The 20,900-nt window shown below is 67.0% G+C and overlaps 4 protein-coding genes across 8 annotated transcripts; 2 read left to right on the top strand and 2 right to left on the bottom strand.

Moving 5' to 3' along the window:
- Positions 1-436: 436 nt before the first annotated feature.
- Positions 437-4,262, bottom strand: HRAS (HRas proto-oncogene, GTPase). Of its 2 annotated transcripts, none has more exons than XM_040970645.1 (6): positions 4,197-4,262; positions 3,693-3,833; positions 3,234-3,412; positions 1,619-1,778; positions 1,077-1,200; positions 437-665 (listed from the first exon to the last, which is right to left on the bottom strand). In XM_040970645.1, exons 2-5 carry the CDS (start codon positions 3,801-3,803, stop codon positions 1,081-1,083), a joined length of 570 nt encoding a protein of 189 aa, XP_040826579.1. In that variant the 5' UTR covers positions 3,804-3,833; positions 4,197-4,262; the 3' UTR covers positions 437-665; positions 1,077-1,080. The 2 variants fall into 2 exon arrangements, with proteins under 2 accessions (XP_040826579.1, XP_040826580.1); XM_040970646.1 differs by lacking the exon at positions 437-665 and adding an exon at positions 1,477-1,531 and having other exon boundaries at positions 1,108-1,200.
- A 261-nt stretch (positions 4,263-4,523) lies between these two features.
- LRRC56 (leucine rich repeat containing 56) lies at positions 4,524-11,522 on the top strand. 2 transcript variants are annotated; one of them, XM_040970643.1, is made up of 13 exons: positions 4,524-4,913; positions 5,529-5,599; positions 5,807-5,983; positions 6,506-6,593; positions 7,640-7,700; positions 8,517-8,613; positions 8,723-8,923; positions 9,432-9,615; positions 9,739-9,843; positions 9,948-10,012; positions 10,289-10,434; positions 10,601-10,806; positions 11,239-11,522. In XM_040970643.1, the coding sequence occupies exons 3-13, from the start codon at positions 5,813-5,815 to the stop codon at positions 11,520-11,522; spliced, it is 1,608 nt and encodes a 535-aa protein (XP_040826577.1). In that variant the 5' UTR covers positions 4,524-4,913; positions 5,529-5,599; positions 5,807-5,812. The 2 variants fall into 2 exon arrangements, with proteins under 2 accessions (XP_040826577.1, XP_040826578.1); XM_040970644.1 differs by lacking the exons at positions 4,524-4,913; positions 5,529-5,599 and adding an exon at positions 6,107-6,258 and having other exon boundaries at positions 5,891-5,983.
- Positions 11,523-11,749: 227 nt separating this feature from the next.
- On the bottom strand, positions 11,750-16,154 carry LMNTD2 (lamin tail domain containing 2). Its single transcript, XM_040970647.1, is given in 11 exon segments — positions 11,750-11,887; positions 11,967-12,046; positions 12,096-12,579; positions 12,660-12,779; positions 12,853-13,030; positions 13,115-13,806; positions 13,891-13,962; positions 14,088-14,243; positions 15,060-15,147; positions 15,349-15,501; positions 15,570-16,154. Coding segments are annotated over 11 exon segments (2,328 nt in total). The 5' UTR covers positions 15,737-16,154.
- Positions 16,155-16,998: 844 nt separating this feature from the next.
- On the top strand, positions 16,999-19,413 carry RASSF7 (Ras association domain family member 7). Of its 3 annotated transcripts, none has more exons than XM_040970772.1 (5): positions 16,999-17,041; positions 17,892-18,016; positions 18,124-18,746; positions 18,857-18,970; positions 19,051-19,413. In XM_040970772.1, exons 2-5 carry the CDS (start codon positions 17,893-17,895, stop codon positions 19,198-19,200), a joined length of 1,011 nt encoding a protein of 336 aa, XP_040826706.1. In that variant the 5' UTR covers positions 16,999-17,041; position 17,892; the 3' UTR covers positions 19,201-19,413. The 3 variants fall into 3 exon arrangements, with proteins under 3 accessions (XP_040826706.1, XP_040826707.1, XP_040826705.1); XM_040970773.1 differs by lacking the exon at positions 16,999-17,041 and having other exon boundaries at positions 17,776-18,016; positions 19,051-19,111; positions 19,189-19,413; XM_040970771.1 differs by lacking the exon at positions 16,999-17,041 and having other exon boundaries at positions 17,776-18,016.
- The last annotated feature ends 1,487 nt before the right edge of the window (positions 19,414-20,900 follow it).

Raw genomic sequence — 20,900 nt, 5'->3', positions numbered from 1 at the left:
CCCGAGGTCCGCAGCCAGTTAGGCTGGGCAAGGAGTGACTACCCCACCCGGCCTCTCAGGAGACATACAGCACCCCCCAGGCCTCCCATGACATCCACCCCACATCCCCAGGGACGCTGGCCTCCCATGGCCCCTCAGCAGCAGGGGAAAGCAGCATGCCGGACCCTGCAGGGAGGCCAGTGCCCAAGGCAACTTGACTTCCACCAGGGAAACTGGCTGCCAGTGGTCACTGGGGCAAGGAGCCTAGACCCTGTGGCCACACAGCAGTGACCAAGACCCAAGGATCAGAATGACTGCTCCAGCCCAGGCCTGGGGGGCGCAGGAACCCCGAGGGTGGCAGTGGCCTGAGGACAAGTCCCCCGCCTCGCAGATCAGCACCAGACACTGTGGCCACATGAGGTCAGGCTTCCAGGGCCTTCTTCATCAGACGCCAGTCGGGACCGACAAATAATTTACTGCGACTTCAACCCACCGATGGGGCCCTCATGGGGCCAGGAGCCATTGGGGGTAGGGGGCCAGGGACTCAGGAACAGTTTGAGAGTCCATGGGATGTGACCACCAGGGCACCTCTGTCCACTGTCCCCAGGCAGGCAGGGCTCCAGCAGGACCTTCCTTCTGCCCACACCTGTTTCCTGTGTCCGGGAGCTCCACAGCCTGTGACTGCACTGTGGGGAAAAAGAGGGCAGCGCTGAGCACGGACAGGATCCAGCATGGTCATGGGTCAGCAGTGAGGAGCTGTGGTCAGGGGTGGCACAGTCTGGGGCAGGCATAGGGGCTGGTGTGGTCAGGGGCTGTGGTGCTCAAGAGTTGGGGTAGTCTAGGTCAGTGTGGTTGGGGGTTAGCAAGGTCAAGGGCTGTGGCAGTCAGGGACCAGTGTCATCAGGGCTGGCATGGTCAGGGGCTGTGGTGCTCAGGGCTGGCATGGTCAGGGCCTGTGGTGCTCAGGGTTGGCATGGTCAGGGGCTGTGGTGCGCAGGGTTGGCATGGTCAGGGACTGGGATGGTTGGGGCTGGCGTGCATGGTCAGGAGCCTGTGTGGCCAAGGGCAGTGCAGTCGGCCAGCGGCCTGCGCCTCACCTGCTCAGGACAGCACGCACTTGCAACTCAGGCAGCCGCGGCCACCCTCCTCAGGCGGGTTCAGCTTGCGTAGTTTATGCTGCCTGATCTCACGCACCAGTGTGTAGAAGGCGTCCTCCACGCCCTGTGGGCAGACAGGAGCTCAGGACCTGCCCACAGCCCCACAGAACCCCAGCCCCCCAGCTCCTCTGAGCCACAGTGGGGGTTCCCGGTAGCCCCAGTAAGGGCCCGGGCTCCCCAGAAAGCAGGGGGCAGGGCCCGAGGTCACAGCTCCAGCCTGGCTCGGGCAGCTCTCCAGCAGGGACCCCCGCCTTGCCCGCTGGGGGCAGCCCAGGACTGCAGGGCGAGAGCCAGCCCGGCCCCCGCCGCCCTCACTGCTCTGCTGCCCAGGGAGACTTACAGCGCGGGGGGCCGCTGGGTCACAGGGGTCCCGGGGGGGTCCCAGAGCAGCTGCCCTGTGTGGAGGGAGAGGGGCCATGAGCGCTGCTCCCTGTGGGGCGGGTGGGGGCGGCAGGGCCCTGGCGGGGCAGCGGGGCACTCACCTGCCGGGTCTTGGCCGACGTCTCAATGTAGGGGATGCCGTAGCTGCGGGCCAGTTCCTGGGCCTGCCGGGACTCCACTGTGCGTGCCGCCAAGTCACATTTGTTCCCCACCAGCACCATGGGCACGTCGTCCGAGTCCTTCACCCTCTTGATCTGCTCCCTGAGACGCAGGTGTGAGCAGGTGGCCAAGACCCCAGACCCTCCTGCTCACCACACACACCCACCTGCTCACCCCACACACCCACCTGCTCACCCCTCCTGCTCACCCCACACAGCCCTCCTGCTCACCCCACACACCCTCCTGCTCACCCCACACACCCTCCTGCTCACCCCACATACCCTCCTGCTCACCCCACACAGCCCTCCTGCTCACCCCACACACCCTCCTGCTCACCCACACTGCCCACCTGCTCACCCCTCCTGCTCACCCCACACAGCCCACCTGCTCACCCACACTGCCCACCTGCTCACCCCACACACCCACCTGCTCACCCCACACAGCCCTCCTGCTAACCCCACACACCCACCTGCTCACCCACACACCCACCTGCTCACCCACACAGCCCTCCTGCTCACCCCACACAGCCCTCCTGCTCACCCCACACACCCTCCTGCTCACCCACACTGCCCACCTGCTCACCCCTCCTGCTCACCCCACACAGCCCACCTGCTCACCCCACACACCCTCCTGCTCACCCACACTGCCCACCTGCTCACCCCTCCTGCTCACCCCACACAGCCCTCCTGCTCACCCCACACACCCTCCTGCTCACCCACACTGCCCACCTGCTCACCCCTCCTGCTCACCCCACACAGCCCACCTGCTCACCCCACACAGCCCACCTGCTCACCCCACACACCCTCCTGCTCACCCCACACACCCACCTGCTCACCCCACACACCCTCCTGCTCACCCCACACAGCCCTCCTGCTCACCCACACTGCCCACCTGCTCACCCCACACAGCCCACCTGCTCACCCCACACACCCTCCTGCTCACCCCACACAGCCCTCCTGCTCACCCCACACAGCCCTCCTGCTCACCCACACTGCCCACCTGCTCACCCCTCCTGCTTACCCCACACAGCCCACCTGCTCACCCCACACACCCTCCTGCTCACCCACACTGCCCACCTGCTCACCCCTCCTGCTCACCCCACACAGCCCTCCTGCTCACCCCACACACCCTCCTGCTCACCCCTCCTGCTCACCCCACACACCCACCTGCTCACCCCTCCTGCTCACCCCACACAGCCCTCCTGCTCACCCCACACACCCTCCTGCTCACCCACACTGCCCACCTGCTCACCCCTCCTGCTTACCCCACACAGCCCTCCTGCTCACCCACACTGCCCACCTGCTCACCCCTCCTGCTCACCCCACACAGCCCACCTGCTCACCCCACACACCCACCTGCTCACCCCACACAGCCCTCCTGCTAACCCCACACACCCACCTGCTCACCCACACACCCACCCGCTCACCCACACAGCCCTCCTGCTCACCCCACACACCCACCTGCTCACCCCTCACACCCACCTGCTCACCCCACACAGCCCACCTGCTCACCCACACAGGCACACGTGCACTCCTGCGCAGCCCACCTGGTGCGCACCTGTACTGGTGGACGTCCTCGAAGGATTTGGTGTTGTTGATGGCAAACACGCAAAGGAAGCCCTCTCCCGTGCGCATGTACTGATCCCGCATGGCGCTGTACTCCTCCTGGCCAGCCGTGTCCAGAATGTCCAGCAAGCACGTCTCCCCGTCGATCACCACCTGCTTCCGGTATGAGTCCTGCAAGAGGTGCTGTCTCAGGGACCCTGCAGCTTCCAGTGCCAACCCCACTATCACCTGTGCCAGCCCTGGCCGAGTGGGCAGGTGCTCACCCAGGGGACTGAAGTCCCCAGCTCACCTCCACAGTCCATGAGGTGCCCAGGCTCCTTTCTATGGGGGGCCCTGCTCACCTCTACAGAGGGGGGACCCTAGCTCACCCATCTGGGCATCCCCACTTACCTCTATGGGGTGTCCACGTCACGTGGCTGCCCTCTATGGTGGGGGGGGGGTCCCTGCTCACCTCTATGGTGGGGTCATATTCGTCCACAAAGTGGTTCTGGATTAGCTGGATGGTCAGCGCGCTCTTGCCCACGCCCCCGGCGCCCACGACCACCAGCTTATACTCCGTCATCGCTCCTCGCCGCGGAGCCTCCTGCCCCACCTGCCAAGAGGGCACGCTGGCTCAGGCCGGGCCAGGCCCTGGCGGGGCAGCGGGAGCTGGCGGCCCCGCGCGTCTCCCCAATTAGAAGCTGCTGCGTAGGCAGAAGCCGGCGCGGAGGCCCCGCGGGCTGAGGTGACGCTCCCGGAACAGGTCCTGCCGCGCCGGGCCGCGGCCTGCCCGGGCAGGCCAGCCCCGCGCCCCGCGCCCCGCAGGTGCCGCGCCGGCCGGGGCTCGGGGGCGCAGGGCCGAGCCGCGCGGGGAGGCGCCCGGCGCCATGGCAGAGGCGGCGCCCGCAGCCCGAGGGCGCGGGAGGCCGGCGAGGGGCCGCGGCCCAGGCTCCCCCCGCCCGCCGCGCGCACTCACCGCTCACGGGCGCGACTGCCCCCGCAGCCGGGGCCGGGGCCGGGGCGCGGGCGGGCGCGGGCTGCAGGCGCTCGGCGCGCCCCGCGCATGGGCTCCGTCCGCGGCGGGTGCGGCTCGGCCTGCGGGCGCCGGACACTCGGCCGCGGCCCGCGCGCCCCGCCCCGCGCCCGTCCGTCAGCCTGGCGCGCGCGGCCATTGGCGAGGCGGCCCGTCCCTCAGGCGCGGGGGCCGGGCGGGGCTTCCGGGAGGGGCCGGCTGGGCGGTGCCCGGGGCGCGCGCGGGGCGCGGCTGCGGGGTCGGGGGCGCGGAACGGCGCGGGGGGCGCGGGGGGCGCGGGGGGCGCGGGGCGGCGCGCGGTCCGCCCGGCCGAAGTGGCCCGAAGCACTAACGTCGAATCGAAGCCGAAAGTTGTTGCGGAGCCGGACTCGCGTCCTCCCGCAGGAAACGGGCGCGCGGGGCGCTCGGCGTCGGGGTGACCGCGCGCCCCGCGCCCCTCCAGCCTGGGGGCGCCCGAACCCCCACCCCCGGCCCTAGCAACGGTCGCCGGGGGCGTGGCCGCGCCGGAGCGCCCCGCGGCGCATGAATATTCACACATGCAGATGAGATCCCGCGCGGTTTCCATGGTTCCCGGGCCGCGGCCCCGCGGGCCGGAATATCAGCCGGAGTCCGTGGGCGCCCAGGGCTGAGCCCTGGGCCGGGCACCCTGGCGCCCCTCAGGTCAGTGCCCCCCGGAGACCGTGCCCACGCCCCGGGACTGCTGTGGGCGGCTCCAGCATGGGGGCAAGGGACGGGAGAGGCGCCCGCAAGGGCAGAGGCAGAGGGGACCCAGGTTTCCAGCCTGGGGCCTGGGGGCGCGACACGGGGACAGGCCAGCTTGCTGGAGGGCTTAGCCCCTTGGGCACCGTGGGTGTCCCGGTGCAACCTGGCTCCCTGGTCATCTGTGAGGCCTGCTGGATGGAGTAGAGGTGGACTTGGTGGGGCTGGGGCCGGAGGGCAGCAAGAAGCCCTGGGCAGTGGGGGGCTTCCTGGCGGACTGCACCCTCTCTGAGGCTGGCCCCCTGTTAGCCCCTCGGTGGCTGTGTGCTTTGGGGCAAAGGGTGATATTTGGTGTCCACACCCAGCTCTGTCTGCCTTCCCCTCAGCGGAGCCCAGTCCCCCAGCTTCTAGCTGACCAGGGGCTCATGGCTGCATGCCGGCTCCCGGCTCCCTCCACCTCTGCACTTGCCTGCTGCTAGTATGGGGCCTGGCCCCAGCCCTACCCTGGGATTTCTGGACACCTAGGGGTGCCTGGACACAAGAGCCCATCAGCAGGCCAACTCAACGCTTTCACAGGCGCCACCTGGGGACACATGCTTCCCCCTGGCCTGGATGTCTGACCCACGGCAGAAGGCCGCCAGCTACAGGTGAGCAGCCCAGTGGGGTCTCAGGGACCCTCGGGTACAGACAGCTGGTCTGGCCCTCTGAGGCCTTGGAGCCATGAGACCCTGTCCCGGGCACCCCAAGTCTAGGCAAGTGGCCCCCTCAGTCCCAGCTGGAGCCCTTCTGATTGTGTGGGGTATCTGCGGAGCTTCAGGCTCATAGCTTGCCCCTGCTCCTACCCCTGTTCCCAGCAGGCTATGTGGACAGATTCAGGCTGGGATGGATCCCACAAGCCTCGGCCAAACTCAGCTAACATCCAGGTGCGGGAGCTGAGCTGGCGAGGCCTGCCCAACCCCTGCCCCCAGAGCCGGGGCCCAGGCATCCAAAGGGAGCAGCTGGAGGAGACGCACCTGTGCCCCAGCCGGCTGGTAAGTGCCTACAGGCACCACGTGGGGTGACAGCCCGGGGCCTCCTTTCTGCTGCCATCCAGGCTGCTCCCTGACCTGCAGGCCTGCTTTGTGACTGAGCTCCCCCACAGACCCTGAGGCCAGCACCCCAGTGCCCAGAATCACCTCAAGCATTTGGACTGAGTCAGGCAGCCTGGCTGAACCAGAGCCCAGCCCCTCGCTCATTGCAATGGCTGAGCCTGCAGTGGGGACAGATGGCCAGGGCACAGGGTCCCTGACCCCTTGACCCACGTTGGGTGTGTGCCGGGCTGGCCTCAGGCTGGCCTGGGGGAGGGGGACGAGGGAGGCGTCCGCTGAGGCAGCCCTGGAGCATGGAACAGGTCCCACTACCCAGGCAGTGTCACTCTTACTCGTACCAGTCAGTCATATGCTGCCTGCCACACCATCCATGGGCAAGGCCAGCAGAGAAGGGCCAGGAAGCTGCCTGGCCATGAACATGACAGGGAGTGAGTGACCGTCACCCGCCTCCATTTCCTTCTGCAGCAAGCCCTGGCCGGGGTAGAAGACCTTCGTCTAGTACAGGTTCTGCAGATGTGTGTGGACACCCGCAGGAGCAGCCTGGGCAACTTCGGTGAGAGTCCCCCCACCACTGCCCCAGCTCCTCCCACCTCTGCCCGGCTCCACCCACCACTGCATAGGCTCCGCCCTCCCTTGCCCAGCTCCTCCCACCACCCAGGCTCCACCCACCTCTGCCCGGCTCTGTCCATTGCCCCCCAGGTCTGCGCATGGAGAGGGGAAGGGTAAGGAGTGGGAGAGGAGAGGGAGGGGACCCACACTGGCTCCCTCCCTGGACATGAAAGTCCCACGGTGTGGGTTGTGCATAGAGCACTGAGATCAGAGCAGGGCACAGACCATACTTACAGCCCACCACCAGGTCTCCACACTGCGGGTACTCAGCACCCAGCACAGCCACCTTCCAACTGGCATCCCCTGGAGCCAAGTGAAACAGAGCAGGTGGAAGGGGCTTGTGGGAGCAGTAGGAAGGAAAGGCTCCCATCTTCCCCACAGGGTCCTCAGCATCTCACGCATGGTGCCACTCCAGAATCTATGGAAATGGAATCAAACAATGAGTTTGCCTGTGGGTGGCTGCCTGCAAGATTCTGGAACCCATGCAGCATCCCCCAGCCCAGCAGTGTCCCCCCCAGCCCAGCAGTGTCTCCCCCAGCCCAGCAGTGTCCCACCCCGCCAGCAGCATCTCCCCGACTAACAATGTCCTCCCAGGCTGGCAGCGTGTCCCAGACTGGCATCATCCCCCAGCAGTGTCCCCCCAGCCTGGCAGCATCTCCATGTGTTGGCTCCTAGTTGGGGAGAGGTCCCCGTGCTGGCTGGACCTCACTGTGCTTCCTGGTTGGCCCTTGAACCCTGGAGCCCTTGGTTTGGCCACTCAGGGGCTCCAAGCAGCTCCTACCTGCCTGTGGTCCTGCATCCTGAGCCACTGACCTGGGTCCCTGCTAGGACACCGGCCAGCTGGGGTTCCTCCAGGCCCCCAGGAACATGTTGTGCTTTTGCCCTGGTCCAGCCTGCAGTCCGGGGTTGGCTGTAAGGCGGCATGGTGGGGGAGCAGAGTGTGGGCATGGCGGGGAGGAGGGGCTCAGCTTCCCCACCTGTGGCCCCCAGGAATGCACCTGCCCAACCTGAGGCAGCTGAAGTTGAATGGCAGCCATCTGAGCTCCCTCAGGTAGGTGCCTCCCTGGGGAGTGGTCGAGGGGTGAGGAACCCACAGAGCCAAGGGGGGCCAGGCTGTGGACTCCTCAGGCTGTAAGCCTGCAATGACACGGTGGTCATGAATTCGAGTGAATCTTTTTTTATTTACTGGAGTTAGAAAGAGGGCCTTCCACTTGCTGGTTCCCTTCTCCAAACGCTGCAGCGGCCGGGGCAGGGCTAGACTGAATCAGGAGCCATGTGGGCTCAGGGTACCAAGCACTTGGGCCACCTTCTGTTTTCCTATGCTGTAAGTGGAACAACCAGGACTTGAAACAGCACCCAAATGGGATGCTGGCATTACCAGCAGAAGCCTAACCTGATGTACTACGGTGCTGGGGCCACCCTCCAGCTCCTCCAAGGAAGGAGGCATGGGTACACAAGAAAAACCACCAAGTCAGACGCAGCTGAGGCCGTGTGTGGCCCAGCCCAGCGGACGGGCCACCCCTGGGACACTGAGAACCAGAGAAGGGTGTGGACGAGGCACTGGCCCGGCGTGTGGGGGTGTCCATCAGAGCAGGGCTGAGAGCTGCTGTGACCGATCCACATGGGAACACCAGGTGGGGACATGATGGGGTCAGGTACAGTGCCACCCGCACTCACCCTGTCCTCAGTGGCTCAAAGTCTCAGCAGCCCTGTGTGGTGTGCCCAAGGGACAAAATCCTTGCAGCCTGGGGAAGCTTGCCAGGGGAGGAGAGACTGGGCAGGATGAGGGACCCTGCCCCCCATGGCCCAGCTGCTAGCTATAACAGGCTGCCCTCAAGGGCACATCCCTGACCCCCACCCTCCACAGGGACCTGGGCAGCTCCCTGGGCCACCTGCAGGTGCTGTGGCTAGCCCGCTGCGGCCTGGCAGATCTGGATGGCATCAGCTCCCTGCCTGAGCTAAAGGTGGTTCTGTGGTGCCTCCAGGGGGGCAGTGGGAGGGGCCTGCAGGGCAGGGCTGAGGGCAGGACGGAGGCCAATCTGGCCCTTGGCCAGCTGAGTCCCATCCTGCCAGGAGCTCTACGTGTCCTATAATGACATCTCAGACCTGAGCCCACTGTGCCTGCTGGAGCGGCTGGAGGTGCTGGACCTGGAGGGCAACAGTGTGGAGGACCTGGGGCAGGTGCAGTACCTGCAGCTGTGCCGGCATCTAGTGACACTCACTCTGGAGGGCAACCTGGTGTGTCTGCGGCCAGCCCCTGGCCCCTCCGACAAGGTGCGGCTGGATGCCAGCGGCCTGGGAGGACCTCTTCTGTGGTCCTTTCCTTGGCCTTCCCACGGCCCACAGACCCCTGCCCCGCCTCCATGCCTGACTCGCCCTTCCCTGGAGGCCTGACTGCACAGCGTGCTACCTCCTGGGTGGGACCCTCAGGCCAGCCACCCTGCCCCATGATGTCCCCTCAGCATGGGGCAGCACACACACAGAGGTGCACACCCCTTCACACACATACAGCACACACACGACGCTGTCCAGACTCACCCCCATGGCCCACCACAGTGTGCCTGTGGACTGCTGTCCACCTCACTGGCCGCTGGGGTCAGCCCCCCACTGGGACATGGAAGGAACGCATATGTATCCTGCTTTAGTGGGGGTGATTCCGGGGCCAGCCCCACAGCTCTCCCTGGCTCCATGCACTGCCCTGCCGTAGGTCTGAGTGAGCCCCAGGATACAGGACTCACTGGACCCACACCGGCCAACCTTAAGCCTCACTCTGCATCTGCAGGCACCGAAGGGCTACAACTACAGGGCAGAGGTGAGGCGGCTCCTCCCACAACTGCAGGTCCTGGATGAGGTGCCAGCAGTCCAGACGAGCCTGCCGGCCCCTCAGCCCCTCAGCCGAGACTGGCTCCTGGTCAAGAAGGCCATCAAGGAGGCTGGTGTCCTGGACAGCCTGCTCCCCAGGCCGGGTATGGATAACAGCACCAAGCCCTCGGCCCCATGAGGGAGAGCCTCTGAGCATCTGACTGCGGGGCATGGGGTGATGTGGGGTGACATGGGTTGACAGTGTCACTCTGCTGTGACCCGGGCAGGTGGAGCCCTCGGAATCCCCGAGTGTAGACTGGACCTGGCTCTGCCTGGGCCACAGCCCAAGGTCCCTGAGGACCACAGTGACCATGCCAGCAGCCTCACCCACGGTAACCAGCCCTGATTCCAGGCTGCCCTCAGGCCCTACCTGATTCCAGGCTGCCCTCAGGCCCTGGCCCCAGGCCAGGCCCAGACACATGCTGCTATCCCCCAGGTGGTGGCCAAGTCCTGTGTGGGAATCCCACTAGAGGCCTGTGGGCGCGCAGACAGCAAGAGCAGGTAACTTTAGTGCCCCAGGAAGCACACAGCCCTGCCCTCACCCTGGCCCTCCACCCAGCACTCGCTCTGGCCCTCCACCTGGTCACCTGCCCTGGCCCTCCGCCCAGCCCCCTGCCCTGCCCTCACCCTGGCCCTCCACCCAGCACTCGCTCTGGCCCTCCACCTGGTCATCTGCCCTGGCCCTCCGTCCAGCCCCCTGCCCTGATCTTCTCCATGTTGTTTGTACTGGGGCCCTACACCTGTCCAAGGCAGCTTCTCCAGCCACTGTTTCTCTAGGCCTGGGCCTCTGCCGAGCAGCTGCCCCAGTGTGGGCCAGCAGAGCTTGCTGCCAGCACCCCAGGCCAGGAACCCACACCTACACAGAGCTACGCTGACCACCTGGCCGTGGCTGGGCTTCAGCCCCAGATGGAACTTGGCCTGTGGTGGGTGACCCCTCACACCCCAATCCTGCTGCACCCTGTCTGGTTTGGGGGGGCTCAGGATGGGGAGCTGTCTGGGCTGAGCAACCTTTAGCCCAGGTCAGCACCTGTGAACAAGGGGGGGCTGTGGCTTCTTGCCCAGCCTTAACCTCAGCCCCCCCCCTCACAGGCCCTTGGCTCTCCAGCACCACAGAGCAGAAGCCCCCTGGGGCCTGCAGAGGGTCCCTGAGGAACAAGAGGGCCAGGCTGGTCCCAAGATGTGCTGCAGCCCCCTGAGCCTGCCCACCCAGCTCTGGAGCCCCAGAGTAGCTGACCCCCACCTTGGGGTGGTCTCCCTCACCTCTGACCTGCAGGGCCCTGGAGCTCACGACACAGGTGGGCCACTTCCAATTACCCCTGCTGTGCCCCAGCCACTGGCCCTCAAGAGCCCCGGGGCTGGAGCCAAGAGAGGGAGGGAGGCCGGCCTCCGGCCGGACTGCGTGCACAGGGCTTAGGGCCACAGCACGGGATGCCCTGAGCACACGGGCGGATGTGCCCAGTGACAGCGTAGGTGAACCTTGGGGTCTCTGCAAGTGGGTGGTCATGTGGGTTTAGGAGGGATTCACAGCCTCACAGCTGCTGGCAGGGGCTGAAGGGACCACATGGAGGCCTCCTGCTGCTGGCACCAAGCCCAGAGAGACCTGGAGCGACTCTGGCCACTGCCCCCTGGTGACCAGGGCCCCCAGCAGCATCAGGTCATGGGGCTGGGTCATCAGAAAGTGGAGAACGTGATGACCCCTCTGACGTGTCTCGCTTCTTGCTTTTTAGAACCATCTGGTAGCTTACGCTGTGCCCTGGCACCTTCTCCCCCCAAGTACCCACTGGCTTCCAGGGACAGTCGCACCCTTGGCTCCACAGAACTGTTGCTCAGGGGGCGGCGGCTTCGAGCCCTGGGTGGCCTGAAGGCGCTGAGGACCGTGGAGGTGGCCTCAGGCCCCCTGGCAGAGGGACAGCCGGACACAAAGGCAGCGGCAGAGACAGCAGCAGGGGTCCAGGGTCTGCAGCACCTGCCACCCCTAAGCCCGCTCACCCCGACCCCTGCCCACCCTTAGCCCAACACCTTGGCAGGTATGCTGGGCTATGAGGTGGGCCTGGTCCCAACCAGTCCTTTGGTTAAAAGGGAGCAGAAGCCCCCCACGGTGTCCCTCCCTGGAGGCATACTCAGAACCCTCTGCCCACCAGTGCCCATGGACCAGGTGAACCGCTTCCAAGTGTAGACCAACGTGGTTCGCTGTGTAGGTGACGTTGTTTTAATAAATGGGTGGCAGGCACCGCCTGCCTAGCGCCAGTACCGCCTGCTCCTGTCTGCCGTGATGGGTGGACAGCAGAGGAAGCGGAAGCCGAACCTGCTCTCCGCTGTGTTCTGCACGGACAGCAGCACCATCGGGCAGTTCCGGTCCACGCTCCTGCGGCCGACCTGCAGGGGTGGGTCAGTGCGGCCGCCCTGCGCACCCAGAGTGCCCTGCACCCCGCATGCCCCACGGGCGTGCTCTCACCTGCACTTTTCGCGCCTTCCTGGCCTGGCAGTCCTCCAGGCCCAGCCTGGCCTCTGATGGGGGACGAGGATGGCTGGGGTGAGACCGGCTCGTCCTGTCCTGTGCCCACCCCCGCCCCCTGACCCAGCGCACCCAGGAGTAAGGGCAGGAGCTCTGGCACAGGGCTCTTGAAACACTCAGTCTGCGCCGGCACTTCCTGGGAGTGGAAAGCGTCACGCAGGGGTGGTGATGGCATCCTCACGGGGGCCGGCATGTTGGTGGGGCAGGGGGTTCTGGCAGCCCACGGCTCGCCCAAGGCAAGGTGGTCCTGCCCGGGCCTGGGCCTCCTCCAGGAAGTCCTGGGAAAGTCAGTGGGGGCACAGGCCTGGCGAGGGGATCCTGGGGTTGGGAAAGGGAATGGACTCCGCAGCCACCACGGGGGCCTTCCGTGCCCGCCTGGGGCCTGCCGCATCCGGCTCTTGCGCAGGCATCGAGGCTGGAGCCGCGGCTCCCGAAGGTCAGCGCCAAGCTGGGCCTCTGGGAGCGGGAAGCCGCCGACCGACAGGATGGTGTCCTCAGCAAACAGCTTTGCAGTAGGAGTCACGCAGTGAGGGGCCTGGTGCTCGCTGAGGACCTGAGGTCCGGCAGGGCATGTTGGCCAGTGCATCACATGCCACCGCCTGGCTGTCCTCCTGCACCGGAACGCGCACCCACCTCGCCTTTGGGCCCCAGCAGCAGGGTCACACAGCCTGGACTGACGTGGAAGAGGACGGGCTCCTGGCCAGAATTCAAGGGCCGCCTTTTCTGCGTGCCGCAGCCACCCTCACTCCAGATCTGCAAGTGGCACAGGTGTGTGAGGCGCGGTGGGGCAGGGTGCCGGGAGGGGTGGCGCGCGCAGGGAGCGCACCGTGAGCTGGCGCCGAGGCCCCAGGCGCATGCCAGGCGGGAAGCGGTACAGGCGCACAGGGAAGCCGTGCTCCAGCTGCCGCAGCGTGAGACCCGCCAAGTCCGCTGTCTGCTCCCGAGACTGGTTGAGGATGCGCACGAATTTCTGCCGGCGGCTCACCGCAACGATCTTCAGGTGGCTGCCGGCGGGCAGGAAGGCGAAGCTGTGCTGCCCACTCGCCCAGCAGAGCGCCGCCTGCCCACTCCCGCCTGCGCCCGCTCACCTCAGCCCAGAACCCATGTGCGGGTGGTCGGGCTCCGACACTTTGCTCCTGCTGGGCCCTCCCGCGGACGTCATCTGTTGACCTGGGGAAAGCCCTTCCAGGGGGGCCTCTCGTGGGGTCTGTCTGTGGGGATGTCTTGCCCCGACGCAAGGCTGAACTGGCTGGGAACGGCCAGCAGGGCTAGGGGGTGACCGGTCCCTGGGGGAGCCCACTTCACCTTCTGAGGGCTCCTCCCTGCCCAGGCTCTTGGTTGTCATGCCCCTCGGCGCCTGGGCTTCTTCAGGGGCTAGCTGGCAGCTACTGGAGTCGGAGCCCGCGCCCCCGGAGCTGCTACTGCTGGGCTGGGGCAAGGAGCTCCACTCCACACTCTTGTGGCGCCTCTGGTCCGGCTGTGAGCCCTGGGATGGGGGCTCCCTGGGGACCAGGTTCTGCTCAGTGGCAGCTCTATCCCTGAATCCCAGACCTGCCCACACCTCCAAGGAATCTAGCCTGGCCTCCTGGTGGGACGGCCATGCCCCAGAGCTCCTCCCTGCCCACTGCTGAGCTGAGAGAGAAGGTCGGCCGCCCAGCACTGGGACCTGGCCCCCTGCCCCTCACCATCACCTGGGCTCTGGGTTGGGCTCAAAGTCAGTGAAGAGGTTGGGGTAGCGGCGGGCAATGCTGTTCCAGTCCGTGTCCTCCAGACGGAAGCCCTGGCCAGCAAGCAAGAAGCTTGGGGTCCCGCTGGCCTGCAGTGGCAGTGGAGCCCTGCCAGGCTGGGCCTGAGGGTTGCTCACCTCCCTTGACCCCAAGGCCTGGTCACTGTCATCCCCGTCACTGGGCTCCCTGAGGGTCTCTGCAGTCACCACCTGCAGGCAGAGACCAAAGATGAAAGCTTGGGCGGAGAGTGCCTCTCTTGTTTGACCTTGCAAGTGCTGAGCAGGCTCCCCCGACCTAGGAGCGGCACTTAGCCGCAGGGGAGGGGGATGCCCACCTCCACGCTGCCAGTCTGGGAGCGCAGGGTGCGGCCCACCCAGGAGGCCCGTGCCAGCTGCAGCAGGCAAGACTTCTGGTAGACCTGCAGCTCTGCCTCTAGCTGCTGCAGAGTGCGGGTCGCGTGCAACAGGCGCTGCTCCAACATCTCCTTGTCCTGGCCAGAGGGTCAGGGTGTGAGTGGGGCCGGTGATGTGCCCTCTCCTAGGGCCCATCACCTCACCAGCCAGCCCCAAAACACCCTGAGCCCCCATTTCACCAGCTGGGCCCCCCACTCCACGAGCCCCCATCTCACCAGCTGGGCCCCCCACTCCACAAGCCCCCATCTCACCAGCTGGGCCCCCCACTCCCTGAGCCCCCATCTCACCAGCTGGACCCCCCACTCCACAAGCCCCCATCTCACCAGCTGGGCCCCCACTCCACGAGCCCCCATCTCACCAGCTGGACCCCCCACTCCCTGAGCCCCCATCTCACCAGCTGGGCCCCCCACTCCCTGAGCCCCCATCTCACCAGCTGGGCCCCCCACTCCCTGAGCCCCCATCTCACCAGCTGGGCCCCCACTCCCTGAGCCCCCATCTCACCAGCTGGGCCCCCCACTCCCTGAGCCCCCATCTCACCAGCTGGGCCCCCCACTCCCTGAGCCCCCATCTCACCAGCTGGGCCCCCCACTCCCTGAGCCCCCATCTCACCAGCTGGGCCCCCCACTCCCTGAGCCCCCATCTCACCAGCTGGGCCCCCCACTCCCTGAGCCCCCATCTCACCAGCTGGGCCCCCACTCCCTGAGCCCCCATCTCACCAGCTGGGCCCCCACTCCCTGAGCCCCCATCTCACCAGCTGGGCCCCCCACTCCCTGAGCCCCCATCTCACCAGCTGGGCCCCCACTCCCTGAGCCCCCATCTCACCAGCTGGGCCCCCCACTCCACGAGCCCCCATCTCACCAGCTGGCCCCCCACTCCACGAGCTCCTGTCTTACCTGCTGGCTCCGCTCCTTCTGCTCCTGCAGCTCCAGCCTGAGCTTATGCACCTGGTTCTGCAACAGCTTCTCCTGACTCTGGGGGCTCCTGGGGGGATGGGGGCCATCTCCCAACTAGGCAGGGCTGTGGGGGCTCCTGGGGGGTCATCCTCCAACTGGGCAGGGCTGTGGGGGCTCCTGGGGGACAGGCTTGCTCAGCACACTCCCAACCGCTGGACAAGGGTCCAGGTCTGGCCCAGGGTCAGACGAGAAGCCAGGTTTAGGGCGAGGTGGGAAATCTTGTGCCGACCTCTGGGGTGGGAATCCGGCCACGTGCTGCAGCACTCGCTGGTGCTGGGCGTTGCAGCCGTTCTGGACGGCCCATCGCAGCGCTTGGATCTCCAGCTCCCGCTGCCTCCACAGCAGCTGCAGCGTGCAGGGGTCCAGGGTCCCAGGTGCCAAGCTGCAAGGCCAGCATGCTTGGGGCTTCAGCAACCCACTCCCCCTCCCGGGACTCCCCTCCCCACTTACTGCAGGCTGGCAGAGGAGGCCCCCGGTGGGGAAACAGACTTTGTGTCCTGTCGGCTGCTGGGCAAGCCAGTGGGAGGCTCGAGGTCCCTAACACTGGGGTCTCTCGCCAGGGTCGGGGGAGCCTCCTCCTCGGCCTCTGGAGGGTCCAGGCCAGCCTTGGGAGTCATCAGCGATGTGCAGGGGGAGCTGGGCCGGCTGGGCCAGGTGTCCCTGTGTCCCCTGCTGGCCTGTCCCTAGGAATGAGACCCAGATGGCACGGCCGGCTGGCTTTGAGGAGTCCACACAGCCAAGTGGCTGGCCACACAGGCATCCAGCTACCCCTGATGGTGTCACCCTGTGGGTGCTACAGGCTGCCCTCACTCCAGAGCCCTGACTGGGTACTGACCCAGTTTTGAGCACCCAGCAGGCCTCAGAGGAAGGCCTCTATGTGGTTGCCATGGGCACCCACACCCAGAAGTAGGTGGGGCTGTGGGTTGCCGGGAGCCTCCAAGGAGACCCCACCCCATTGGGGGCCAGCTCAGCCAGCTGAGCCTATCCAGGACAGCACTGCGCTCCCAACACCCCATGGAGGGGAAAGCCAGGGAGGAGTTGTGCTGGGCAGCGGCCAGCAGCGGACCCCCGGCCTGGCCAGCTGCACCCTCTGGTATGTCCTGGCGTGGAATAATGCCATAACCTTGGCAAGGGATCTTCCTTCTGCATGGCACCCTCTGCCAAACTTGAGCCTCCCAGCTTTGAACGTTCAGGAGACCCTCAGCCTCCAACACACTTGAACATCCCTGGCCCTCCCCAACCCCCTCACCCTGCTGCCCTGGGCTCCTGCTGTCCTGAACCAGGAGTTTCCAGCCTGGGAGTCCCGGAGGTGGGGGTTTCCTATCTCGGGGGTACCGGGGAGGAAGGGTGTCCCCGGACTGGGCATGGGATGGGGTCTCCTGCTTCAGGGTTCCGGGGAAGCAAGAAGGATCCCCAGCTTCGGGGATTCCCAGGGAAGGAGGGAATACCTGACCCAGGGGAGGGAGGGGGTCCCCGGCCCGGGGGTCCCAGAACTCGCCAATCACAGCCCCTGCTCCCCGGCCGCCCTCAGGGCGCTCACGCCGCGGGCCCTGAGGGAGAAGCCGAGGACGCGTCTGCAGGGGAGCGGCGAGGAAGCGGGCCCGCCGCGGCACGCACCTGCCCGCCGCCCCGCCGCGGCCGACGCGCTTCCGCGTTGTTCTCGAGCCCGAGCGCCGGCCCCGCCCCCGGCCCCGCCCACACCTGTGCGCCGCTGGGCGGGGCGGGCGCGCGTCCAATGGGGGCGGAGCCTAGGGAGGCCGGCCAACGGGTGCGAGCGGGGGGCGGGAGGGGCGCGCGGCGCAGCTAATGAGGGCGCGGCAGGGGCGGGCCGTGCGGGCCGCGGGCCAATGGGGCGGCGGGCGGCGGGCGGCGGCTCTCAGCGGCTCTCAGCGCCGCGGCCGCTCGGGCCGGCGCCCGCCCAGGTGAGCCGCGGCCGGCGGGGCTCCGGGGCGCGGGGGCACCGGGGAGACGAGGGTACCAGGGGTTCCCGCCGGGGGCGTCCTCCCCGGGTGAAGGAGTCGCCCGGTCCCCGGCGGGGGGCGGGGCCGGGGGGCTCGGGGGACTCGAGGAGATCAGGGCACTCGGGGGCGCCGGGGGGCACGGGGGACTCAGGGGGCCGGGGGTGCGGGGACTCGGGGGAGCACGGGGGACTCGGGGGAGCACGGGGGACTCGGGGAGATCAAGGCACTCGGGGGCGCCGGGGGGCACGGGGGACTCAGGGGGCCGGGGGTGCGGGGACTCGGGGGAGCACGGGGGACTCGGGGGAGCACGGGGGACTCGGGGAGATCAAGGCACTCGGGGGCGCCGGGGGGCACGGGGGACTCAGGGGGCCGGGGGTGCGGGGACTCGGGGGAGCACGGGGGACTCGGGGAGATCAGGGCACTCGGGGGCGCCGGGGGGCACGGGGGGCTCATGGGGCTGGGGGTGCGGGGACTCAGGGGACCGGGGGTGCGGGGACTCGGGGGAGCACGGGGGACTCGGGGAGATCAGGGGACTCAGGGGGCTCGGGGGACTCAGGGAACTGGGGGGATCAGGGGTACGGGGGCCACCAGGGGACTCAGGGGGCTCAGGGGGCTGGGGGTGCGGAGACACAGGGGACTTGGGGGACACTGGGAGACTCGGGGACACAGGGGGCTCAGGGGACTCTGGCGACGCGGGTGCGCGGGGGGGCGCCTACCGGGCATCTCCTCCCTGGGTGAAGGAGCTGCCCGGTCGTGGGGCGCTGGCCGCCAGGCTGTATGGCTCCGTTGACCGGCGCTGTCCCCAGCACAGGATGCTCCTGCACCCCCTGGCCATGGAGCTCAAGGTGTGGGTGGACGGCATCCCGCGAGTGGTCTGTGGTGTTTCGGAGCAGACCACCTGTCAGGAAGTGGTCATCGCGCTAGCACAGGCCATTGGTGAGTGCAGGGGTCGGGCCGCCCCTCCTGCTGGCCTGTCCAGCCAGGAGGCTGCAGCATGGACATGGGGTAGGGGGCCAGCTGAGCCCTAACCCTGTCTCCCCCAGGGCAGACCGGCCGTTTCGTCCTGGTGCAGCGGCTGAGGGAGAAGGAGCGGCAGCTGCTGCCCCAGGAGTGTCCTGTGGGCGCTCAGGCCACCTGCGGGCAGCTTGCCAGTGATGTCCAGTTTGTCCTGAGGCGCACGGGGCCCAGTCAGGGCTGCTGCCTGCCCCCAGAGCGATGTGCCATGCGGGCCAGCCTTCCTCCCAAGTCGCGGGGCGCCCGTGAGCCGGGTTCCCCCGCAACTCCCACGCCAGGCCACGGCCTGGACCTGCAGGGCCTGGAGCTGCGCGTGCAGAGGAACTCGGAGGAGCTGGGCCACCTGGCCTTCTGGGAGCAGGAGCTGCTGCGGGAGCAGGCACGGGAGCGCGAGGGGCAGGCCCGCCTGCAGGCCCTGACCGAGGCCACGGCAGAGCATGCCTCCCGCCTGCAGGCCCTGGACGTCCAGGCCCGCGCCCTGGAGGCTGAGCTGCAGCTCCTGACCGGTGCCCGGGAAACCCCACTCCCCACAGCACCCACCAGGGAGCGGCTGTGTCAGGACCTGGCTGCCCAGGAGCGGCTCAGCGCAGAGGTGCAGGGCAGCTTGGCTCTGGTGCATCAGGCCCTGGCCGCTGCTGAGCAGGCCCTGCAGGTGAGCTGGGGGTCCCAGCAGGGGGCAGAGGGGCTTGGGGCAGGGTCACTGCTGAGCAGGCCCTGCAGGTGAGCTGGGGGTCCCTCTGAGGATGGTGCACCCACCCCCAGGCCCAGGCCCAGGAGCTGGAGGAACTGAACCGGGAGCTACGGCAGTGCAACCTTCAGCAGTTCATCCAGCAGGCGGGGGCCGCACTGCCCCCACCCCCGCGGCCCACCACACAGGTCTGCCTGGTTCCAGGGGGCGGGGCAGGGCCTGAGTGGCAGGACTCCAGCCTGCTGCAAGCTGGCCCTTCTTCCCACAGCCCCTTCTGCCTCCAGCCCAAGCGGAAGCTGTCCTGGGAGCCTGCAGGCTGAACCCCGAGGGTACGTGTCCCCTGCCTGTCCAGCCCCCCGCCCCAGCAGGTCCCTTCTCAGCCTCACCGACTCTGTCCTCCCCCCAGTTGTATCCCTGAGGCAGAACTCCTGGAGGTAGCAGCCCTGGCAGCCTCTGCAGGCACGGCCCACCTCCCTGGCTCTGGGACACAAGCCCTGGATGGTGGCAAGCTCTGGCACCCTTGCATCCTGACCAGCCAGGACTCGTGTGTGTGTGTGTGTGTGTGTGTGTGTGTGTGTGTGCACAGCAGACATGGTCCCACGGGGACACCTCAATAAAGGCCCCAGTGGCTTCCCTGTGTCTTGTGCTGCACCCAGCAAGCTCTGTGGGGTCGGGTGGGCACACTGCTTGGACTCCTGCCGCCAGCCAGGCTCACACCCCAGGAACCTGAATTCTGACCAGTGCCTGTCCTACCCAGTTCCTCTCCCTGGTCCACACCCCACGCACAGCAGGAACTGACACAGGGACAAGCTAGACCCGCCCGTCAGGTTCCCTGCATGGGGGCGGGCCCTGGACTCCTGGCAGCTTCCGCCCAGGGCAGGCACTGTGCCAGCCCCAGGGCCATGGCTGCTGTGACAGAGTCTGGGGTTGTCAGATGGGGGCTCTGCACCAGGACTGGAGCACAGTGCGAGATGGACCAGCCACTCCTGTCCTCCTCTGGGGGAGCCCCCGAGGCGGAAAGCAGGAAATGGTGAGGCCAGAACCCAGGTCAGACCCTGGGACTCGAACTCACTGGCTGCAGCCTGCCACTGGGGGTTCTTGGGAGCTGGACCTATAATCCAAGACATGGCCAGGCCACTCGGGGGAGACGGGCCAGGCGGACGGTCACTCAGGGAAGACGGGGCAGGCGGACGGTCACTCGGGGGAGACGGGGCAGGGGCCAGGTAGATGGTCACTCGGGGGAGACGGGGCAGGCGGATGGTCAATCGAGACGGGGCCAGGGCCAGGCAGACAATCACTCAGGGGAGACGGGACCAGGCGAACGGTCACTCAGGGGAGACAGGGCAGGCAGATGGTCACTCGGGGGAGATGGGACAGGGGCCAAGTGGATGGTCACTCAGGGGAGATGGGGCAGGAGGACGGTCACTCAGGGGAGACAAGGTGGGGGCCAGGCGGATGGTCACCCAGGGAGCCAGGTACCCGGGTCCCATGGCACATTCATCTTCAAGCCAAGCACAAGCCCACTCCCTGTGAGATGAGACCATGCCCCCACGGGACTAGACCACACTTGTCGGAGCAGAGGGGCGCACTCCTTGCTGTGTGCCACTTCTGTCACCACACAGAGGCCCATCTACACGCGAGTGGAGCACGGCATGGAACCGTCCTTCCCAGGGTTGTCCTTGGTGGACAACAGAACCCACATTCCTGGAAAAAGCAGCAAGTCAGAAATTTCTGAAGTGTTTACTTTTGTGGCTGGCACAGTAGTCTAGTGGCTAAACCTTCACCTTGCTCGCATGGGATCCAATATGGGCATCAGTTCATATCCCGGCTGCTCTGCTTCCCATCCAGCTCTCTGCTTGTGGCCTGGGAAACCAGTTGAGGACGGTTCAAAGCCTGGGCCCCTAGATCCATATGAGAGACCCAGAAGAAGCTCCTGGCTCCTAGCTTCAATTGGCTCAGCTCCAGCTGTTATGGCCATTTAGGGAGTGACCCAGCAGAAGGAAGATCTCTCTCTCCTCTCTGTAAATCTGCCTTTCCAATAAAAACAAATCAATACTTTTTTTTTTAAGTTTACTTGGGGTTTTGGATGCATCATTACAAACAGGCATGCCAACTACA

This window comes from Ochotona curzoniae, unplaced genomic scaffold (assembly GCF_017591425.1).
Source record: "Ochotona curzoniae isolate NIBS_2020 unplaced genomic scaffold, NIBS_Ocur_1.0 scaffold_4937, whole genome shotgun sequence".
NCBI lineage: Eukaryota > Metazoa > Chordata > Mammalia > Lagomorpha > Ochotonidae > Ochotona > Ochotona curzoniae.
This window is presented reverse-complemented; position numbering and strand designations above follow the sequence as displayed.